This window comes from Eschrichtius robustus, chromosome 6, assembly GCF_028021215.1.
Source record: "Eschrichtius robustus isolate mEscRob2 chromosome 6, mEscRob2.pri, whole genome shotgun sequence".
NCBI lineage: Eukaryota > Metazoa > Chordata > Mammalia > Artiodactyla > Eschrichtiidae > Eschrichtius > Eschrichtius robustus.
In genome coordinates, this window is record NC_090829.1 from 38,659,024 (window position 1) to 38,684,118 (window position 25,095).

Here is a 25,095-nt window from a genome sequence, read left to right on the forward strand (position 1 = left end):
CCCTCTGGAAGCCATCAGCTGTCATGGAACAGCCCAAATGCCTAGAAGCCACCATGTTGTAAGGAAGCCCAAACGAGCCCATGCCAAGAGACCACCAAGACCACATGAGGACAGAGAGACAGCTGGCCAAACGCCCAGCTGTGTGCACCTGCCCAGCTGAGCCCTTCCCACCTTCCTGACACGAAGAAACCATGAGAAAGAATAACTGATTGTTGTTTTAAGCCAAAAAAAAAAAAAGAAAATGATACCAGATGGAAAACTGGGTTGATATAATAAAAGATTAGAGAGTACTAGAAATGATAACATCATGGGTAAATACATCTCTTTAAAAGATGATGTTTAAAACATAAACACAATATATTGTGGAGTTTATAACAATATGTGACAGCAGTGACAACAGTAATACAGAGGCTGGGAAGGGAGAAATGAGAGGATACTATTATAAGGTTTCTATAGTATATAGGAAGTGATATAATGAAGATAGAGGGTGATAAGTTAAAGAAGTATACTGCAAACTTAGCAACAACCAAAATAACACAAAAAAATTATAGCTGGGGACTTCCCTGGTGGTCCAGTGGTAAAGAATCCACCTTCCATTGCAGGGTGCGTGGGTTCGATCCCTGGTCAGGGGACTAAGATCCCACATGCCGTGGGGCAACTAAGCCCACGTGCCACAACTACTGAGCCCAGGCACCTCAACTAGAGAGCCTGCATGCTGCAAACTACAGAGCCCACGAGCTCTGGAGCCAGCGTGCCACAACTAGAGAGAAATACCCGCACGCCACTACTAGAGAGCAGGCTGTGCACTGCAAGTAGAGGTCTCGCCTGCCACAACGAAGATCCTGCCTGCCTCAACTAAGAACCGACGCAGCCCCCGCAAAAATAAATAAATTAATTAATTAATTTTTAAAAATTATAGCTAATAAGCCAACAAAGAATATAAAATGGAGTTATAAATATGGTCAATCTAAGAAAAGGCAGAAAAAGAAGAAAAAAGGAGCAAAAATCATATGGGACAAATAGAAAACAAATAGCAATGTGGTCGATTAATTACTGACATTGAGTGTAGATTGGTCTAAACCTTCTAATTAAAAGGCAGAATTTTTTCAGATTACATAAAAGCAAAATCCAACTATGTGCTGCCTATTTTAAAAAAATCATTTCAGATATAAAGGCCAAGAGGTAAAAATGATAGAAAAATATATACTGGGCTAAAACTTAACATTGTTAAGATGTCCCTTCTCCTCAAATGGCTATGTAGATTCAATGCAATCCCATGCTAAAATCATAGCAGGGATTTTTTTTTTTTTTTGGTAGAAATTGATAAGCTTATTTTGAAACTGGGGATGCATAAGAGCTAGAAGAGCCAAAACTGCTTGAGAAGAAAAAATTTGGAGAAGTTATTCCACCTGATTTCAAGTTAATGTAAAATTGTACTCAAAGAAATACAGACAGTGTGGTATTAGTATCAAGACTGACAAATTGGTCAATGGAACAGCATAGAGAGTCTAGAAATAGACTCATTTAAAGAAAAAAATAAAAACCACAGAAAAACAAAAGGTTTTTCAATGTATATGTTGCACCGTATACAAACTTAACAAAATGTATTTCATAGAACTAAATGTAAACAAACTGTAAAACTTCTAGGTATAAACATAGGACAAATTTTTGTGAATTGGGGTTAGGTAAAGATTTCTCAGATGTAACGCCACAAAAGCATGATTCATAAAAGACGAAATTGATAAATTGGACTTCATCAATATTAGGAAATTCTGCTCTTCAAAAGAAACTCTTAAGACAATGAAAAAACAAGTCACTCAGTGGGGCGGGGAGGCTTTATAAGTATAAATATATAATTCCCCGTGTGTGTGTGTGTGTGTGTGTGTGTGTGTGTGTGTGTGTGTGTGTATAATTTGCAGACCTCATATATGAAAAATTACTTTCATTATAATTAAGAACTCTGAAAACTCAATAATAAGAAAGCAATTTAATAAAAAATTGGCAAAAGATTTGACCATCTATTTTGCCATCAAATATATATATATAGATAGATAATAAATAGGCACATGAAAAGATGCTCAACACCAATAATCATTAGGGAAATATAGATTAAAACCACAATAAAGTATACTAAGTCATGACTAGGATGTGGAGCAACTGAGACTCCTATACTGTGCTGGTGGGAATATGAAACCACTTTGGAAACAGTTTGGTATTTTCTTAAAAAGTTAAACATATGTTTACCATACAATTCAACCATTCCAATCCTAAATATATACCCAAGAGATCTGAAAGCATATATTTATATAATGATTTTTACCTTAATGTTTATAGTATGTTTTATAATAGCCAAGAAACTAGAAATAGTTTGAATGTTTGTCAACAGGTAAATGCATAAAGAAGTTGTAGTATTTACTTACAATGGAATACTGCCCAGCAGTAAAAAGGAATGCATATCAATATATACAACAGCATGGATGAATTTCAAAATAATTATGCTGAGTTTAAAAGCTAGACATAAAAGAGTACATACCATATGATTCCATCCATCTATATAACATAGTAGAAAGTGCAAAGTAATGTATAGTGATAGAAAGCAGATTAGTGGTTGCCTGGGAACTGGGAAGTGGAATGGAGGCACAGAGGGGCATGGAAGAATTAAAGAAGGACGTGGAAAATTTTGGAGTAATGGACATGCTCATTATCTTAACAGTAATGATGCCTTCATGGCTGTATGAGTATGTCAAAACCTATAAAACTGTACACTTTAAATGGTGTAATTTATTGTGGTTTCGTTATACCTTGATAAGCTCTCTGAAAATTTTAAGAAAATATGGAAGTAACACACATGCTTGGCATAATGTAAACGTTTAGTAAATAGTAGTTTCTTTAAATTATTATTTTTATTATCTTCCTCATTATGCTTTAAGATCTTTGAAATTTGAAACTGTATTGGAGTCATGTCAGCATCATGGCGTAGAGTGAGACATTACCTTTGTCTCTCCCCTTCAGTATTCAACCAGTAAAACATCCACAACTGAGCAAAGCTGACTCTGCCCAACATACCAGAATGCCAGAGAATTCTACATGTCTGTACATCTACATATGGGTGCTCTGGAACACACAGGGGAGATAGAACTGAGGAAAGAGCAGAGGAGGTGCCTGCGATTAAGGCCCTCCAGCCTCAGCAGCTGTGCCCACAGGCCCATAGCATTTAGCAGCAGCAAGGGAGGCAGCACACATGACTTTGGCCTCCTGGCCACAGTGGCAGCTGTGGCCACAGGTAACTGGGCTGCAGTGGCAGCAGGGCCTGGGACACCATCCCCCTCCCCAGAACTGCAAACCTGACAACACCAGACACAGCAGAGGTGCCCATGCAACCCTGATTCCTCTCCCACCCTTACCTTCTGCAGTGGCAGAGCTTGAGACTCAGGATATCCTGAGTAATTGTTTTATTTTATACAACAGCAGCAGAATACACGTTCTTCTTAGGTACACGTGGAACTTTCTCAAGGATTGACCATACGTTGGGACACAAAACAAGTCTCAATAAATTTAAGAAGATTGAAATCATATCAAACATCTTTTCTGATCACATCCATGTTGTAGCATGTTATAGAATTTCCTTTTTAAGGCTGAATAATATTTCAGTGTATGTTTATACCACATTTTGCTTATCCATTTCATTCATCAGGGGACACTTGGGCGTTTCCATTTCAGCTGTTACGAATAATGCATCTATGAACATGGGTGTACAAATATCTCTTCAAGACCCTGCTTCCAATTCTTTGGGGTATGTACCCAGATGTGGAATTGTTGGATCATATGGTAGTTCTATTTTTTAATTTTTTGAGGAACTGCCTTATTGTTTTCCACAACCCTGTACCATTTTAATTCCCATCAACGGTACATAAGCGTTCCAATTTATCCACATTCTTGCCAGCACTTGCACTGTGTGCAAGCTGCTCTAGGAACAGGTGCACTGTTGCTTGTCACGTGGCTGGGGGTGGGGGATGGGTAGTTGCTACTGTGCTAATAGCTGAAATTGACCAAAATTAACCGCAATTTACTGTCCGCGTCTTCCCCTGGTAGTTTGCAAGGCTTCAAAAGAATCCAGAGTTCTAAAAGAGTTATGTCAGACAGATTCTGCCAGTGTAATTATTGTCTAGATGGGGAGACGGATTCCTGGTGCTTCCTACTCTGCCATCTTCCAGAATCCTCTCTGTATATATTTTTTTGTATAAAAAAGAGCATATGATAATATAAAATTGAGAGTAATAGCTGAAAACCATATAATGCAGTCCTAATTTTGATTTTGTGAAATGTTGTTTCTAAGCTTGAGTGCTCTCTTTGCTCAGCCAGTCTTTCTTTCAGACTTTATACTTCCCTGTCATGAACAAACCCAAGAGTGTGCTTGGCAGCTGGAATGGCTGTAGCTTCATCAACTTACAGAATTTCCATAGGGGTGGCCAGTGGTTAGGAAGCTAAATATGAATGGAAGTGAGAAGAGTGAGCAAATAGTTTAAATAGTTCAGTGTGTAAACTGGTTTTTGTAAGGATAGGCTTCTTTTTGCTTCTCTTTTTTTTTTGTATGGTCATTGCTCAGAGGATTGTGCTGGTTTGGAATGTTAGCTTTGGCAGTATTTTAAGAATCTAGACATACAGTCTATTTGTAAGGAACTCAGGGTATTGGACTAAATAAGAGTAAAACCAAAGTTGAAGGAAAAAGTCTAGACATTGAGGTTGGTCACCTCCACAAGTCATCAAGAGACTGACCTTTTTTTTTTGGTTTCATCTTAAGAGCTTTTGTTTCTTCCTAAGAAACCACTTTCTTCTCTAAAACTAGGGCATACCAATGGAGTTATGTAGGTATACTTGGCTACCAAGCGGAGGTGAGGGAGCAGGGCAGTTCTGTAGAATCCATGGCAATAGAAAGACTACCAAACCCCTCCTCCCCAAAAAAGGACCCCTATTAATTTAGAAAGTTTAAGCCCTATGTGATATAAAACCTTACAGTAAAAATTCATACTGTTCTTACTGTTGTTCTATTAATGTCAATGCTAATATTTATTTGTTAAGGGAACAACATTAATATTCTGTGTAATTCGGTTTTAGTAATTTTTTTTTTCCAATTATGCATTACTAATTTTGATTTAAGGAATATTATTATTTTTTAACATCTTTATTGGAGTATAATTGCTTTACAATGGTGTGTTAGTTTCTGCTTTATAACAAAGTGAATCAGCTATACATATACATATATCCCCATATCTCCTCCCTCTTGCATCTCCCTCCCACCCTCCCTACCCTACCCGCCAGGTGGTCACAAAGCACCGAGCTGATCTCCCTGTGCTATGTGGCTGCTTCCCACTAGCTATTTTACATTTGGTAGTATATATTAGTCCATGCCACTCTCTCACTTCATCCCAGCTTACCATTCCCCCTCCCCATGTCCTCAAGTCCATTCTCCACATCTGTGTCTTTATTCCTGTCCTGCCCCTAGGTTCTTCATAACAATTTTTTTTTTTTTAGATTCCATATGTATGTGTTAGGATACGGTATTTGTTTTTCTCTTTCTGACTTACTTCACTCTGTGACAGACTCTAGGTCCTCACTACAAAAAACTCAATTTCGTTTCTTTTTATGGCTGAGTAATATTCCATTGTATATATGTGCCACATCTTCTTTATCCATTCATCTGTTGATGGACATTTAGGTTGCTTCCATGTCCTGGCTATTGTAAATAGAGCTGCAGTGAACATTGTGGTACATGACTCTTTTTGAATTATGGTTTTTTCTGGGTATATGCCCAGTAGTGGGATTGCTGGGTCATATGGTAGTTCTATTTTTAGTTTTTTAAGGAACCTCCATACTGTTCTCTATAGTGGCTGTATCAATTTACATTCCCACCAACAGTGCAAGAGGGTTCCCTATTCTCCACACCCTCTCCAGCATTTGTTGTTTGTAGATTTTCTGATGATGCCCATTCTAACTGGTGTGAGGTGATACCTCATTGTAGTTTTGATTTGCATTTCTCTAATGATTAGTGATGAGCATTCTTTAATGTGTGTGTTGGCTGTCTGTATATCTTCTTTGGAGGAATGTCTACTTAGGTCTTCTGCCCATTTTTGGATTGGGTTGTTTGTTTTTTTGATACTGAGCTGCAGGAGCTGCTTGTAAATTTTGGAGATTAGTCCTTTGTCAGTTGCTTCATTTGCAAATATTTTCTCCCATTCTGAGGGTTGTCTTTTCGTCTTGTTTATGGTTGCCTTTGCTGTGCAAAAGCTTTTAAGTTTCATTAGGTCTCATTTGTTTATTTTTGTTTTTATTTCCATTTCTCTAGGAGGTGGGTCAAAAAGGATCTTGCTATGATGTATGTCATAGAGTGTTCTGCCTGTGTTTTCCTCTAAGAGTTTGATAGTGTCTGGCCTTACATTTAGGTCTTTAATCCATTTTGAATTTATTTTTGTATATGGTGTAGGGAGTGTTCTACTTTCATTCTTTTACATGTAGCTGTCCAGTTTTCCCAGCACCACTTATTGAAGAGGCTGTCTTTTCTCCATTGTATATTCTTGCCTCCTTTATCAAAGATAAGGTGACCATATGTGCGTGGGTTTATCTCTGGGCTTTCTATCCTGTTCCATTGATCTATATTTCTGTTTTTGTGCCAGTACCATAGTGTCTTGCTTACTGTAGCTTTGTAGTAGAGTCTGAAGTCAGGGAGCCTGATTCCTCCAGCTCCGTTTTTCTTTCTCAAGATTGCTTTGGCTATTCGGGGTCTTTTCTGTTTCCATGCAAATTGTAAAATTTTTTGTTCTAGTTCTGCGAAAAATGCCATTGGTAGTTTGACAGGGATTGCATTGAATCTGCACATTGCTTTGGGTAGTATAGTCATTTTCACAATGTTGTTTCTTCCAATCCAAGAACATGGTATATCTCTCCATCTCTTTGTATCGTCTTTAATTTCTGTCATCAGTGTCTTATAGTTTTCTGCATACAGGTCTTTTTTCTCCTTCGGTAGGTTTATTCCTAGGTATTTTATTCTTTTTGTTGCAGTGGTAAATGGGAGTGTTTCCCTAATTCCTCTTTCAGGTTTTTCATCATTGGTGTATAGGAATTCAAGAGATTTCTGTGCATTAATTTTGTATCCGGCTACTTTACCAAATTCATTGATTAGCTCTAGTAGTTTTCTGGTAGCATCTTTAGGATTCCTATGTATAGTATCATGTCATCTGCAAACAGTGACAGCTTTACTTCTTCTTTTCCGATTTGGATTCCGTTTATTTCTTTTTCATCTCATTGCTGTGACTGAAACTTCCAAAACTATGTTGAATAATAGTGGTGAGAGTGGGCAACCTTGTCTTGTTCCTGATCTTAGTGGAAATGGTTTCAGTTGTTCACCATTGAGAACGATGTTGGCTGTGGGTTTGTCATATATGGCCTATATTATGTTGAGGTAAGTTCCCTCTATGCCTACTTTCTAGAGGATTTTTTATCATAAATGGATGTTGAATTTCGTTGAAAGCTTTTTCTGCATCTGTTGAGATGATCATATGGTTTTTATCCTTCAGTTTGTTAGTATGGTATATCACATTGATTGATTTGCGTATATTGAAGAATCCTTGCATTCCTGGGATAAACCCCACTTGATCATGGTGTAAATACTTGTAATGTGCTGTTGGATTCTGTTTTCTAGTATTTTGTTGAGGATTTTTGCATCTGTGTTCATCAGTGATATTGGCCTGTAGTCTTCTTTTTTTTGTAACATCTTTTTCTGGTTTTGGTATCAGGGTGATGGTGGCCTCGTAGAATGAGTTTGGGAGTGTTCCTCCCTCTGCTATATTTTGGAAGAGTTTGAGAAGGATTGGTGTTAGCTCTTCTCTAATTGTTTGATTGAATTCACCTGTGCAGCCATCTGGTCCTGGGCTTTTGTTTGTTGGAAGATTTTTAATCACAGTCTCAATTTCAGTGCTTGTGATTGGTCTGTCTATATTTTCTGTTTCTTCCTGGCTCAGTCTCAGAAGGTTGTGCTTTTCTAAGAATGTGTCCATTTCTTCCAGGTTGTCCATTTTACTTGCATATAGTTGCTTGTAGTAATCTCTCATGATCCTTTGTATTTCTGCAGTGTCAGTCGTTAACTTCTCCTTTTTCATTTCTAATTCTATTGATTTGAGTCTTCTCCCTTTTTTTCTTGATGAGTCTGGCTAATGGTTTATCAATTTTGTTTATCTTCTCAAAGAACCAGCTTTTAGTTTTATTGATATTTGCTCTTGTTTCCTTCATTTCTTTTTCATTTATTTCTGATCTGAACTTTATGATTTCTTTCCTTCTGCTAACTTTGGGGGTTTTTTTGTTCTTCTTTCTCTAATTGCTTTAGGTGTAAGGTTAGGTTGTTTATTTGAGATTGTTTTTGTTTCTTGAGGTAGGATTGTAGTGCTATGAACTTCCCTCTTAGAACTGCTTTTGCTGTATCCCATAGGTTTTGTGTCGTCATGTTTTCATTGTCATTTGTTTCTAGGTATTTTTTGATTTCCTCTTTGATTTCTTCAGTGATTTCTTGGTTATTAAGTAGTGTATTGTTTAGCCTCCATGTATTTGTATTTTTTACAGATTTTTTCCCGTAGGAATATTATTTTTTAATAGAATACAATTTTTTCTCCATAAGTTTGCTTCATACAATATAATTGTGACATTGTGTTCTTAAATATGTCCTCATTTATCAGTTCTTATTTTGAGAAATTGCTGTATTCCATGCATTTGTATTTGTTGCTAGTTTCTTCTTTATTTCATAAAGTTTTTTTTTTTTCCTGGCTCTGAATAACATTAGTACCATTTACCAGTTTTAGATGGAATTCATACCAATCCCTGGAGTCTAATACACTCTAAAATAGCTAAAGCATTAGAAATTTTGGCACTCAAGCCGCAAAGGTTTTTTCAATCTAAGTCAGCTTAGTATGATGATACCTAACTAAAAATGGATTAGTCGAAAAATGTTCTTTTAACTGTATATTCTGTTTCTTCTTTCTTCTTAATCTTTTCTTAAAAAGTAACTATAACTGGCAATCAGAATGATGGCAACATAAATCAGGCTGCCTCCTCTCCATTTCCATCTCCAGCTTATCTACTTTTTCTGAGTCAAGAAGCTACTGATGCAAATAGGCAGGTGGGACCTGGAGGGTTTCAGCCAAGAGACCTGTTGTGATGCTTTCCCTCTCTGGGACAGACTCAAGGCTGAAACACTGTGGAGGAGCACTTGGAAAGAATTTGAAGAACAAGTGACTGAGAGAAAAAGACTGCAACTGAGAATCCCATATCCATTCAAATTATTCACCAGTTGTGGCGAAAGAAAGATATTTGCAGGTGGGAAAAAAGTCAGAGAACATGTGTATCTGAATACCCTATCCAAGAAAAATGCTTGTGAAATGAATCAAATATTTTTAAGAGCAAAAATACTTATAAAAGACAAATTACTTTTAAAAGTCTGGCTAATCTAACAGTGTGTTTGTCCCCATAGTTGGAATTGATCCCTATATTTCACAAATAATTTAGGAAGTTATATTTGTATAGGCAAATGTACTATCTTGCATAGATTTTTTTTGAACAGAATCAAAAATCTGTCCGTATGCTTTTATATCTGTGAAGTTAATTGCTTTGAATTCATGAATATCCTAGTGATGTAGTTAGAAGAATCCTGAGATTTGGAGTCAGAATGTCTTAATTTCAGCCTATCATTTACTAGTAAAGGCAAGTTAGTAAACTACTCTTATTCCCTGGTTTTCTTTATCTTTGAAATATGAATCCTGTATTATAGATAGTTAGAGGAATTAATAAAATATAAATATGTCTTAACAGGTGTTTTTATCGTAATCATCAACCATCAAGACTCTTCAGGGACAGTAATCACCATATTTTTAAGACATAGGTTTTAACTGGGGGAGAGAGGGAGCTGCTATGGAGGGGGTTTTGTGGGTTAAGAGACTAACAATATTGTTAATATTTTACTGAATATGGGTACTCATCAGTTTGTATATTTGTTTTAAATATTTCTTATTTGGTAAAAATAATCTTTTCTTATGAAATACCTATTACTTTCCCGTGAAATATCTTAAGCAATAAAGTTTCTCACATTTTTCTATCAAACGTCACTGCTTACTAGGATACTCTGAAATATATACTTCATAATTCTGTGCTTGCTTGAGACCTGCTAGTCAGAACATTATTTCCTTCTTGCCATTCTAGTTATGCTATGTTGCACAAAGTATCAATATCATGTTTCTACTGTGTTTGTTAAGTAGATGGCAGAGATTACAGACTGTCTGTTTTGGGATTGAATCTGGCTCTGAGAAGTACTGTTTGTTCCACACAGTATTTGTCTTTATGGTGACTTAAAGTCTCAGGAAAAAATCAAGAAGTTTTATAACCCTTGATTTGCATTTCTGCTGACAACAGTGAGTTGGTGCTGAGTACCAGCTGCTTTCTTTAGCTGGGCCATGTGCTCTACAGTTCTGCACACTCACTATGCTCCCTGATACTGATGTCAAATGTCATTTGCCTTTCATCATTATAAATGTTCATGTTAATTGCTTGGCAGTTTCCTTTATAACTGTTAGATCATATTCAGTAGATGTCACAGTCTTCTATTGATATTTTGCTATGATATTTTAATTTGATGTCACATTTTTAATATTGATAACTTTATAAAGCACACTTACATACATTTTTTTCTACAAACATATGACATAAAATATTCTTTTTGTTTGTCAACTCCTCCTTCCTTGTCTCATATCCAATCAGCCCTTTCATGTTACCAATTAAATGTTTCTCAAATCTAGTTCTTCCTGTCCAACCTTACTGCTACTGCTCCTCCCCAGGCCCTCATCATCTCTCATCTGGAGTTCTTTAATTGCTCCCTAACTGAGCTCCTTGCCTTCTGTCACATTCTTTGCACTTCATCCTCAAGTATATTTCTAGAATGATGTGTCAGAGTGCAGATCTCATCTCGTCACCCCACTATTTCAAATTCTTCCAAGTCTCTCCATCTTATATGGCAGGGGTCAACAGTCTTTTCCTTAAAGATCTACATAATAAATATTTTAGACTTTGCTGGCCATGAGAGTTCTGCCACGAATAGTTGACTCTGCTGTTGTTGAGTTGAGCACAAAAGCAACCATGGACAATATATAAACCAATGGGCATGGCTGTGTTCCAATAAAACTTATTTACAAAACCAGGTTTAGGTCATAGTTTGTTAATCCCTCTTCTGTGGTATAAAAGGCTAGCCCTGTCTTCTTTCCTGTCTCATCTACCACTCTTCTATCCTGTTTCTTACAGTTTATTCAGAAATACCATTCAAACTCTTACACTTTTCTGAGCACAACATCTTCTTTCCATATCCAATTATGTAATTCTTTTCATTCAGGCTGTTTTTTCACAAATAGCAAAACATTCAAATATATCTTGTAAAATGTTAATTCTCAAATGATGGTATTATATATAAACATGAGATTATTTAGTCACTTACTGACATCTTAAGAAATGTAAAGTCTTAAGTATTAAAAACAGTTTTTAACAAGTCTTTCATAAAGATCATAACCTTGATACAATCCATCTTATAGTTTGGATACCATCAACATATTATCCAAAAATCTCAGAATAAGGTCACTGGTAGGAAAGTAGTTTCAGCATTATCAACTGTATTGAATCAAAGTTCATTGAGAGAATAATTTTAGGACAGCTAGTAGGAATTGAAAGCAGTAACTCACATTGTGTCCTATCTTTATCACAATTGCTCCTTTCAAATACTGTAAGGAAAGCAGAAAATATTTGGTTTTAGGATATGATTTGCCTGAGGTATTGGACTTCAAGTTGCTATTTAAATTCTAATAGGTCATTTTGCATGTTTCCATATGCAAAGAAACAACACAACTTGAGAGTATGTTGTTAAATGTGTGGGTTTTGCCTCCTTATTAAATTGCATGTATTTAGGCTGTTGCTGACTGGTACATGTTGGATAACAAATAAAAGTTTTTCTAGTAAAAAAAAAAAAAAAGAAGAAGAACTTCATTCTTGCATCATAATAATGAAAAGTGTGATTTGATTACTAGGGTGAGAGAGTAGATTGGTAGAGCTGCTGTGATGGAATTTTGTTAAGATGTGGGTGGATATTAATACTGATTATGACAAAGTTCTCTCAATTTTCTGATACTCACATAATAATGCATTAATTTAAAGCTCTGTTAAAACTACCTTGTAAGTGTCTTTTATGGTTGATTTTTAGCCCCCAGCTGAACAGGCCAAAGCAAGACTACAACTGGTTCTTGAAGCTGCTGGTAAGTGTTAATAATTAACTTTATTTAAATGAAAATATGTGAAATAAATCCTAGCATGCTTACAGATGGGTCAAAGAGCAAAACACCTATTTTCATGTAGCCTCACAAATTTATGAGATCTTTGTATGGCTGTATTTTACCTCAAATATTTATTGCTATAGTATGATGTTAAAAGGTCATTCTTTACCTTCTTATTTATAAAACTGGCTTCGATTTTAGTTTTAATTTTGATGAAGTCCAGTTTATTGATTTTTGTCTTTTATGGACTGTGCTTTTAGTGGCATGTTTAAGAAGAATTTTATACCTTTACATTTTATATTTGAGGCTGTGATCATTTTGATTTAATTTTTATATAAGGTGTGATTTTTAGATCAAGGTTTTGCTCTAAAGGAAATGAGATAAATGTTTAATAATTCTTCCAGTTACATTAGACTAACTCATTGGACTATTCGTCTGGATACCATCTAATCTTAAAAATCTGTATGTTTTAATATCTCAATTGCACAATAATTCTTTCTTTGATTTTAGATTATAATACCCAGATTCATGTACACATTAAATACTTTACTTTTTAAAAAATATAAGAGATCCATGTTATCTTTTCCAAGTACTGATATTTTACTCTGAATCTTAATGTGCTTTTTAAAAATATATGTTACATTCAAATAATAAGTTGTCAAGATCAAGCATGAGGTAGGGTTAGAATAATATTACCAAAGGAGTACATGTTTCTTAAAATTATTTACTTTTTAAGGATCTGTAAAGAGTTCATAATTTCCAACTGGAAAATGAGAATTCTATTTTGACATCAAAAGTAATTTCAGACTACCAAATGATAGTAGTTATATTTTTAATATTCATTGCAAAAATACATGTATACATATTAATTCAAGGATTTCTTAGATTAGCTCCTTTAATTCCTACCCAACATGTCTACAGTCTAAAGATTGGGAATACCAGTATAAATGATATACTAGCTTCATAAATCACTAATTGAAGTAACTTACCGTATAAAAATTAATATTTTGACTGTGAATCTGTATACCACTTCATATTACTGTAAAAGTCATTTATCTTTATGTATTGATCTTACTCATTTTATCTTTAATTACATAGAAAACATGATATACTAAAATTTTGCTTACTGTTAGGTTTTTCAAATTTTGACTCTCCAATAAATATACTATAGGATAAAGCTAGTTAATACGATTCTTTGTTATTTATATAATATATATTCATTCTTTAGTGGCATTTTGCTTAGAAGAAATATTTCCAGGTTCATTACTTGAGTACTGACAAACTCTTGCTTTAAAGGAAAATATTTGTGGTGCTTAGTCCAGAAAATATTTGTTTCTATTAATGCAACTATAAAGAATTGTATTTCATAGTTTTATACAGTTTTCTTTACCTTTAAAAAAAATTTTTTTTAACATCTCTATTGGAGTATAATTGCTTTACAATGGTGTGTTAGTTTCTGCTTTATAACAAAGTGAATCAGATATACATACACATATATCCCCATATCTCCTCCCTCTTGCGTCTCCCTCCCACCTTCCCTATCCCACCCCTCTAGGTGGTCACAAAAAGCATATTATAAAACAGATCTGACAGTGCAGACCTCAGTGTATAACTTGCTTATATTGGTTCCAGCTGTCATTCCTCATTTTTTAATTTAACATTCTAAATTCTATTAAGGATAAATAGGGAGGTTCTGTGAATTTGACAAACATTCAAAATATTATGACAATTTTCAAATTAAAAAACTTAACATTGCCCCCCATAAGCAAAGGACAGACCTTAGCTAGATATAGGATTATTTATTTAATCATTTTCTTCTTATTGAACATTTACATTGTCTCTAGCTTTTCCCTCTTATCCATAATACTGTTATGCACATCCTGTTACAAATAGTGTTTTTCATAGTTTAGCTTATTTTCTTGGAATTGATTACTATAGAAATGAGTTTATGAGATTAGAGGGTGCTAATATGTAGAGTGGCTTTTTATACATTCTTGCTAAATTGTTTTACAAAAGGGTTGTGTTGTAACCATTGTCACTGGTTAAGAAACCATTTTAACCAGATTTTGTTTTTTGATGCCATTTCCATGACTATATTGCTTTATAACATGAAATAACATATTATACCCCTTTGAAAAACATACATTACTGTTATTAATGAGAACTTGTGGCCTTTGAGAGGAGAAGCAGATAGATGGATATAGGGGAGCACTAAGCAAATATAGAACTTATTGTCAAGGTTCTGGATCTCTGTTTCAGTGATGAATCAAGGTATTCATTGTATTATTAAAAATAAACAAACAAGCAAAATAAAGTAGGGGGGAATAAGAACTTGAGCTCAGTCTGGTAAGGCTCATGGATAAAGTCTAGCCTGGTCCTAAGATTGAGCTGGCTGGATAGGAAGGCCTGGTAGTTCCCATTCTGTCTCATTGGAGTTTACTTGAGTTCCCAGGGAAAACACCCTCAACTTTAGGGCCTTAAAATTGGGTATAGGGAAGAACTTAAGGCTGTATGCTAGATTCTGGAGCCAGGATTTATTTCAGCCTTATAGTTACCATAATCTGGTAGATAGGGTTCATATGTAGAAATCTTGCTGACTAGACTTAGTCTTTTACTCTAATTGTGGGTCCCAGAAGAAAGTTTTATATGTAACCATTGCATTGTTATTGATTTATTAGTGAATGTTAATAATGGCCTTGGTTTGGAATTAAAATATATTTAATAACATTTGGCAATAATTACTAGCGGTATGATTTTGAAAGACATATGTATGAGTAAAATACATTAAGCAAAATGTAACCATGTACCTTGAATTTGAAGTCAGAGATTTTATTGTATTTGTTATGATCATATTTTGTATATACTAAACTGTTAACATTTTTATATTTTGCTATGCTAAATCTTCAGATTTAGATAGAATCTTCTTTCATGTTCATTGCCAAAATGCAATTGAAATGAAGTTTCATGTCTCTTGTTTAACTTTTAATTTGAAGGTGATGTGAAGTTAAGGTTACATCTAAGATGTTTTGTTTTTTCCAATTGCAGGAGGACTCAAGCTTGTAAAACTATATAAATTTGTAAGATTGAATCTTTAAGTTATCAATATAACTTCAGATAATGATTTACTTTATGATATTGAGTAAATACAATTAAAAATCCTCTTGGCCATGACTTCTTTCTTTTCATTTAAAAAATACTTTTACCATTATCACATTCATTAAGATTCAAAACCTTGAAATGTTTATCTTTGACTTCTTTATAGGCAGTCATTCACCTAGAATTAATAACTTATTTTGAAATATTTTTTATAGTTATCCCTCTATTATCTTTCCCACTGCCAACTCCTTAGTCTGGACACCAAACAATCCACCCAGAGGTTAATCCATTACCTCCTAGTTGGTCTTTTGCTTCAATTCTGTCTCTTCTCCCGAGAGAGGGTGGTGAATAGTGGAAGGGTTCTAAGCCTGCTTCCACTGCTCACTCATTCTGTGACCTTCAGTAGTTTGATGTTTATTGTTTAGCCAAAACGGTTTTTTTTTTTAAATGGAATATGGCAGATGTGTGTATTTTCTAGTTTACTGTAGTTCTTTACTTTTTAAAATTTATTGAGCTGAAATTCACATAAGACAAAATAAAACATTACAGTTTAAAGTGACAATTCAGTGGCATTAAATACATCCACAAAGCTATATAACCACCACCTCTATCTAGTTTAAAAACATTTCCAAAGTAAAACCTATTACCTATTAGGCAATTTCTCTCCCCTCTCCTTACCCTCAGTTCCTGGCAACCGCAACCATCAACCTGCCCTCTATCTCTATGGATGTATCTATTCTGCATATTTCATATAAATGGAATCATACAGTGTGTGACCTTGTGTGTCTAGCCTCTTTCATTTAGCATGTTTTGGAGGTATAGCCATGTTGTAGCCTGTGTCAGTATTTTATTCCTTTTTATGGCTGAATAATATTCCACTGAATGCGTGTGTGTGTGTGTGTGTGTGTGTGTGTATATATGTGTGTGTGTGTGTGTGTGTGTGTTTACACACATGCCATTTGTTTATCCATTCATCTATTGATGGAAATTTGGGTTTTTTCCACCTTTTGGCTATTGTGAACAGTGTAGCTTTGAACATGCATATATGTATGTACTTGTTTGAGTAACCATTTGTAATTTTGAGGGGTATACACCTAGGAGTATAATTATGGAGTCATTTGGCAAATTCTTTGTTTAACTTTTTGTAAAACCACCAAACTTTTCCACAGCGGCTGAACCATATTACATTCCCACCAGCAGTATAAAATTATAGCCCCCTATTGTCTCAACTAGACCGTGTTGCATATTTAGGTTACCTATTTGACAGTATCAGTATTTAGGTTTTGAGGATTTCCCTACACCATTATTTCCTAGTCTGTAGGGGGAGAAGATGATGATTACCTTATAGGATTGTTGTGAAGATAAATATTATAAGTGAAGTACCTAGCCCAGAGTCTGGCAGATGGTAGCCACCAGAAAATTATTTCCATATTGCTTCTGGTGAGTACCACTGCTAGATGATTCTTTCTCAGCCACCACTTGGTCATGCTGCTCCTTTGCTCAAAATTATTCACTGGCTCTAGATTGCTTACAAGATCAATTTTACACTTATGTGCTTAAGGTTCCAAGGTTTTGTATGGTGGATTCACAGACTTTTCTAACTTTTTTTCTTAGAATTCATTTTTATACTTCTTCTCATTATTCTTTGAGTTACTCATGTTCTTTTCTACCTGGGAATTTTTGCTTGTGATTTTTTTCTCCTCTAGAAATGTCTTTCTCCTTCCCCTTTCTCTCTCTAAACACTTCGGTATGAATCTCAAATAACATTTCCACGTGATTTCTCTGACCATTACAGCATGTAATCTTTCTGTTCTCCTTTGAATTCTTTTTCTTTTTTTCTATGCACACCATTCATGTTGGTATTTACTCACATACTGCTGATATTAATATTTGTTTCATGAGTGTTGGACCTATTTTCCCAATGAAATAATAAATGTCTGAAGGTCAGGAACCATATCTAAAACTTCTGGATCTTTCCCAGGAGTTTTAACAGTGCCTGTAGTGAGTGTCACTATGCCAAATAGAATTCCAGCTATTAATCTTTGGTGAGTAAGTCACTGTGAAATAATATTCTGGGTAACTGAAAATTAAGCCTTTGGATGCTGGTGTGCTCATTTAAACCACTCTTTGGTGGATTTTAAATAAATATATTGAAAAGTTCCCTGGCTTCAGAAGTAGAAGATACATGGCAATAATACAACTTTTAATCTTAAACTTGAAGGTAGTACATGACAGAAGAGATAACGAAATGTGATTATCACACAGGAGGAAGAAGGAAGATAATGAGTTTACTTAAAGACTCGTCTCCATCGCTTTTGCTGTCACTATTGTTTGTCTTGTTAGCGTCATTCCACACATTAGTTGATTTTCCACAAAAACACAATGTCGGGCTTCCCTGCAGGCGCAGTGGTTGAGAATCTGCCTGCCAATGCAGGGGACACGGGTTCGAGCCCTGGTCTGGGAAGATCCCACATGCCGCGGAGCAACTAAGCCCGTGAGCCACAACTACTGAGCCTGCGCGTCTGGAGCCTGTGCTCCGCAACAAGAGAGGCCGCGATAGTGAGAGGCCCGCGCACCGCGATGAAGAGTGGCCCCCGCTTGCCGCAACTAGAGAAAGCCCTCGCACAGAAACGAAGACCCAACACAGCCAAAAATAAATAAATAAATAAATTTATTATTTTTTTTAAATCTATGCATTAAAAAAAAAAACAAAACCCACAATGTCATCTTATGCTCCATATGCTCATAGGTCTGAAGAAGAATTTAGAGGAGAGATTTTTCCAAAACATAAATATTTTTCATCACTATGAAAAAATGACACTTCTCACAACATAGTTTCAAGACATAATTTTCTCTAAAAATCTCCTTAATATTTTACTTTTAATAGAATTATTGACACCTGCAACCTTTAAAATTATATCTCTAATGTTATAAGAGAAATAGAAGTTTCTTTAATGCATGTATGGTAAATCCCATTTATCATAAAATTTCTGTGTAATATTTCATTTTCTAAATAATATCTGTAGCACTTTTTATTGTGCTTTATAGTTTTCAAAGCATTTTCATAAATCTTTTATCATTTGACTCACATCCCTGCATGGAGAGCTAATTAACTCCATTTTACAAATATCCCGAAAGCTTAAATGACTTGTAAAAGATCACATACCTAGTAAGTGGGAAAACCAGGGCTCAAATCCAATGATTTCTGACTCCTGAGCTATTTCTATTCATAGGTTAAATCCCTGAGTTACGTTGAGCAGAAAGAAGGGTGATAGAAAACATTACCAAATATGTATCTTGTTTTTTTAGGCATAATGCTACAATTACCTTATAATAAAATAATTTCTATCCTCAAGCAAGCCTTTGATTCTGAAATGAGTTGTTTTTAATTGATAATACAAAAGGATTAATGTTTTATTCAGAATAAAAGTTCTTTTCCTTAACTATTAGGGTGCTCATAGTAGCTATATTTCTGAGAACTTTGACAAATCTAGGGTAATGTTCTGTGATTACCAGTGTTTTCGTCTTCACCCTAACTATGGACATGCATTTCAGTGACGCTTGCTGGGATAGAAGCTAATTAAGTATTGTAAAACACAGAAGAGTTACACACGTAAGAACACTATATCGAGGAAAGAAGCTGTTTTTGGGAATAAGCCATAAGTGCCTCACTCCATCCCAGTTATTCTGCAGCATGTTAAACTTGAATTTTCTTCTCTTAGTTACCCATTAAGTACCTGGAAACCAAGTCCTAACCCTTTCTCTTCATAGCCATCTAATCTTGTAAGTCCCAGTACTTCTCTGAAGTCCAGTCTAGCTTTAAATATTTGTAGTTCTGAGAATTACAAATGGAATTGCCATGATAATGTTGTACTGTTTCTGGGGAACATAGAAAGCCATTCTGCAACCCTGATTTAACATCGACAGAGGTTTTGCTTCTGACCACTGATCCCTGGCTCCAAGAAGTAGGTTGATTTATTGTGAGAGAGGCTCTCATGTAGGGCAAACCTAAAAAAACAGAGCAAGTGATTAAAAAGTTAACTTCTATTTCATATAAATAAATAGTTTTCAGACTTCTTTTTTCCCCATGTAGGCTTCTGCTTGATTGCTTGTTGGTTAGTCTAGATTCACATCCGGCTTCGTTCACTAACTTTGTGAGCTTGAGCAGATCACTTCCCCTTTGCTCTTCTTCAGTTTCCTCATCTATAAAATGGAGATACTAATAGTACATAACTAATGGGGTTGTTATGGACTTTAAGTGCGTTAACATTTGTAAAACACTTAGAATAGTACCTGGTACATAGTAAGCATTCAGTAAATGTTTGCAATTAGTATGAAAAGCAATGGAGTATGGTGGTCAAGTTCTGAAGTCAGATGGCCTGGGTGCTATTCCCAGATCCATTATTTACTGACAAAACCATGGGAAAATTGTTAAACCTTGCTCAACCTCAGTTTTTTCATTTATGAAATGGGAATGAGAATATATACCTTTAGAGTTTTAATGAAAACTAAATAAATTAACGTAATAAAGTTTTTAGAGCAGCACCTAACATATAACTGAGCGTTCTATAAACATTAGCCAGGAGGAATGGAAGTAGTTTTTTATGGCATCACCAGAGTGGCTTTACGGGGTAATTAAAGAAGAGATATTGAGCCAAACATCCTCCTCATACCACCATACATATCCAGTTAAAAGAAGTTATCAAGAATTAAGAATTCTTGTGCTTTTTAAAAGAAACAAATGTATACAACCTTAAATAGTTTCATTGACTTGGGCATTGGTTAAAACCTTTTTTTCATCGAATGTGGTTCCTGCAAAACCACATTTCTTCAGAAATTCTACATAAAATTTAATACCTTTAATGCAAAATCAAATAGATAATGTTAATTTAACTCCCAGTGTCCAATAATGAGCATGATTTTGCACTTTGTGTTAATCCAAAAAGATACACTAGTGCTTCCTAAAGAGAACTATTAAGTAAATTACTTTCAGAAAATATAAGTTATTTGTTTTAGCATCAGTTACACATTTATATTTGAATGACTATTATTTATCCCCAATAATATTTAGTAAGAAGAAAGCTATCAGTTAGAGTCTAACAATATCACAGCAACTTGCCATGTTTGAGCAGATGTTAAGCAGACAGTAGTTGAATGTTAATTTTGAGAGGGTGGTATGTTTAAGCCTAGCTGAAGTATGTTGCATGTGGGCTTTCTAGACTTGAGTACAATGCTGGCTCTCTGGGGAGAATTTTAAAGCTAAACCTCTTTCTTTTGGGTCCTCTATATGGACTCTCTCAAGTCAGTATAAAGCAGATCATCCCTAGGCTAAAGCCCTTCAGCTTTTGTTATTGGGCTCTGTAGACCTGTAATTAGGCCTCCTGGCAGGCCTTGCAGGCCAGTTAATGGTCATATGGAGTTTCTGTGAGGCAGACTGGCTTTGTATAAATCCTGGGTAGGAATATGTTTATGGGTCACTTCCTGCCAGGACCATGCTTTGTCCTTATGCCCTGCGGGCTGACAGGGAGCAGGTTCCCTTGACCATGGACTGTTCAGTTTGCAACTCAAAATCTACTCCGCTAATCCCCAGTGTAAACAGAGGATTTAGAAGGGCTTCTGTCACTTACAGTTGCCAATTCACTTGGGTGTCTGTGAATTTATTTTTCCCCAGAATTCATTATTGAAAGACTGACAAATGTATAAGATGTGGATGTTTGCTTTATCAAGTATGCAGTTTCTTTTTCAGTGGTTTTAGAATCATTGTAAATAATTTATCTAACACAGAATTATGTAATGAAGTTTTTTTAAATTAAGCACCCTTTAATATTTAATTTAAGCCATTAAAAAATTTGGAATAACAGCCACCCTTTTCCTATAAGGGAAATTATAGGTCTGGTTTTATGCTAAGAGTAAATAACATTATGTGCAGAAATTTACCAAAAAGTGATTAATACAGATTTCAGATAAGTCAAAGAAATAATTAATTCAAAACTCTTCTATACTATACATTTTATGTTAAGTAAAAATTCCATTTTAGTTCCATTTAAGTTCCATGTGTAACTGAGAGCTTTTGAAAGGAGGAATATCAGATCCGTATATAAAATGCCCAATAAGTATGTATTTCATGAAGTATTTAAAATAATAAGAGTACCATTTATTGAGCATCTACTATGTGGCAAGCATGTTTATACATTTTCACATATTATAAATATATTTAATGTATGGTCCATGTTTCCTAGCCAAGCAAAATGTTTGGATATAAGAAAGTCATAACTGAGATTTCTTTTGTTTTTCCACTTTACTTAATCTTTTATTTCATTTTTTTTTCTGTTTGCTTGAATTATATGAAGATTTGATTCTAAAATGTGTAAGTTCTGAGTGTGATCTGAAAAGAACTGTCACCTGTCTTCCTGTGAGCCAGTTTTTCTTTTAGGGGGAAATCAAATGATGAATACTTTCCCAGGTCTCATCTAGTAAATCAGTGCTCAGTATTTTGCATTTTGTGATGTAAAAATGGTTCATGACAGATGTGGCTGAAAAGACCACATACGTAGACTGTATGATTTTAGTCTGGTGGAACTAATAGGATCACTCATTACATTTTAGACCCTGGGGTTTCTTTTTTCTTTCATTAAAAAAAAAAAAAAAAAAAAAACCTGTTTAAATAGAGTGGTCCTTTTTGTGTGTGAGTACAGCATCTTCCCTTAAATTTACAAAGAGTTGATGGTAACAAATCAACAAATAACTCTCTTCCAAAAAATTCTTTTAATAATATTTATTTAATGTTAACTGTTATTTTTAATTGCATATCATCCCATAAAAATAAAGATTTTGTTCTATTTTTATAAAGGATTTCTTTGAATTTTATATAGCAAAACTAAAAAATTCATTCCCTAGAGAATCCAAGACCTGTGAATTAAACAGTCATATATTAGAAATAAATTTTGCAAATATTGAAATAATTAATGACAACAAAAAGACATTATACGGTAGGAATTCTTGGCGTTCACTTACAACTGGGAGAATCATAGCATAGTCTGCTTTTCTTTTTAGTGTACACAGTATATTTACTGAAGTAGAAATATATTTGTGATCTATTTTGGAATTCAAAAAATGGTGGCTCCTGAACAATGTAAAGGATCTGATCTTATTTTAAGTTTGACCAAAAGTTCATGTTTACATTGAAAAATACCCTGTGTGATTTATATCAAAATGCTAATAGCGGTTATTGTTTCTGCGTGGTGAGATTTCAGGTTTTTTAAAAAAAAATTTTGGCTTGTCTTCATTTTCCAATTGTTTTGAAGTTATGAAGAGAACCTAAAGAGATATAGAAAAGTTTTAATTTAAACACGATAAAATTCCCCAACAATTAGTATGAAACTTGATAAGTTGTGACAAATGTATACAGTTGTGTAACTACCACCAAAATTTTTGATAAAGGACATTTATATTTCTCCAAAAAGTTCCTTTTACTCCTTTGAAGTCAATTCTCTCCTCTTGGACCTTAGCAACCACTAATCTGCTTTATGTCACTATGGTTTTATTGTTTTCGAAATGCCATGTAAATGGAATCATACGGTGTGTAGACTTTTGTGTCAGGAGTCTTTCACTTGGCATAATGCTTTTTAGATTTGCACACGTTGTGAGCATCAGTTCTTTTTATTGCTGAGTAGTATTCCACTGTATATCTATACCAGTTTGTTTATTTGTTCAACACTTGGTGGACAGGTGGGTTGTTTCCCGTTTATGGTTTTTGCGAGTAAAACTTATATGAACATTTGAGTACAAGTTTGTGTGAACACATAGTTTCATTTCTCTTGAGTAAATACTTAGGAACGGGATTCCTTGGTTATATAGTAAGTATAGGCTTAACTTTAATCCCAAACGGTTTTCCAAAGTGCTGTACCATTCTGTGTTTCCACAGCAAATTATGGAAGTCTCATTTGTTCCCCATCCTTGACATCACTTTGATGTTGCTGGTTTTTTTCTAATTTCAGCCATTCTGTTAAATGTGTTGTGTTTCATTCGACTTTAATGTGCATTCCTGTGATGACTAATGAGGTTGGGCATCTTTCATGAAATCATTTGTCACCTGTATACTTTTGTGAAGTATCTGCTCTTGTCTGTTGCCCATTTTTAAAAGGAATTGTTTGTATTATTGACTTGTAGAGTTATTTATATATTCTGAATACAAGTCAGATGTATAGTTTATAAATATTTTCTCCTTGTCTATGCCTTGGCTATTTTCTAAACAATATTTTTGGTTTTTTTTAAATAAAGATTTACAAATAGTAAAATATACCCTTTTTAGGGACAGTTCTTCGGTTTTTGACAAATGCAAACAGTTGTATAACAGCACCCAGAATCAAGATGTTGAACAATTCTATCATCTCTTAAAATATCCCCATTCCCCTTTGTTGTGAACCCCTCCCCCTGGCTAGCTCCTGGAAACTGATCTGTTTTTTGTCCCTACAGTCTTGACTTTTCTAATATGTCATATAAATGTAATAGTATAATAAGTAGCTTTTTGAGTTTGGTTTCTTTGACCTAGCATAATGCTTTTAAGATTTATCCATGCTGTGGCATATATCAGTAGTTTATTCCTTTTTTTATTACTGCATAGTATTCCATTGTATGGGTTAATTAATTGAAGGATGTTTAGGTTCTTTCCAGTTTTGGACAATTATGAATTAAACCATTACAACATTTTCAAATAGGATTTTGTTGTGAACGTAAGTTTTTGTTTCATTTGGGTAAATACTCAGGACTGGGATTGCTGGATAATTTGATAATTTTATGTTTAACTTTATGAGAGACTACAAATTGTTTTCCAAGTGGCTGGACCATTTTGCACTTAGGAAGCAATGTGTGAGAAATCCAGTTGTTCCACATCCTTGTCAGTATTTGGTATTATTAGTTTTGGTGTTTAGAGATGTCTCTTTGTGGTTTTAATCTGAATATCCCTCATGATGAATGTTGTTGAGTGTCTCTTCATGTGCTTATTTGCCATCGTAGGTCCTCTTTTCCCTTTTTAAAAAATTGAGTTATTTGTTTTTCAGTTGCTGGGTTTTGAGAATTAGGTAAATTCCTGATAAAATTTCTTTATCAGATATGTCATTTGCACATATTTTTCGCATTCTCTTACTAGTGTCTTTTGAAGGGTAGAAGTTCTTAATGTGTTGAAGTCCAATTTATCAGTTTTTTCTTTTATGTATTATGTTTTTAGTGTCATATCTAAGAAATTTTTGCCTAACCAAAGAACACAAAGATTTGCTTTTATGTTTTCTTCTAGAATTTTCATAGTTTAGATTTTACATTTAGATCTATAATACATTTTAGATTAATTCTTGTATTAATAGAAGTATGGGTTGAGGTTCTTTTCGTTGCATATGGATATCTAACGGTACCAGTAACATTTGTTGAAAAGATAGTTTCCCTCCACTGAATTGTCTTTGTACCTTTGTAAAGTATGAATTGACCACAGATGACTAGATCTGTTTTGGAGTCGCTATTCTATTCCATTGATCTATATGTCTATCCATCCTTTTGCCATTACCATATTCTCATGATTACTGTAACTCTATGGTAAGCCTTGAAATGTGGACTTCACATCAGTTTGGAGAGAATTGACATCTTAACAGTATTGAATCTT

At 34.6% G+C, this 25,095-nt stretch overlaps 1 protein-coding gene across 7 annotated transcripts in view; it reads left to right on the forward strand.

The window, feature by feature from the left end:
- Window positions 1–25,095, forward strand: part of RSRC1 (arginine and serine rich coiled-coil 1) — a 425,567-nt gene that overhangs the window by 241,481 nt on the left and 158,991 nt on the right. For all 7 annotated transcript variants that reach the window (XM_068546163.1, XM_068546166.1, XM_068546167.1 and 4 more), the window contains one exon: window positions 12,278–12,329. In XM_068546163.1, the coding sequence (XP_068402264.1) occupies window positions 12,278–12,329 (52 nt within the window). The remainder of the gene's footprint in view (window positions 1–12,277; window positions 12,330–25,095) is intronic.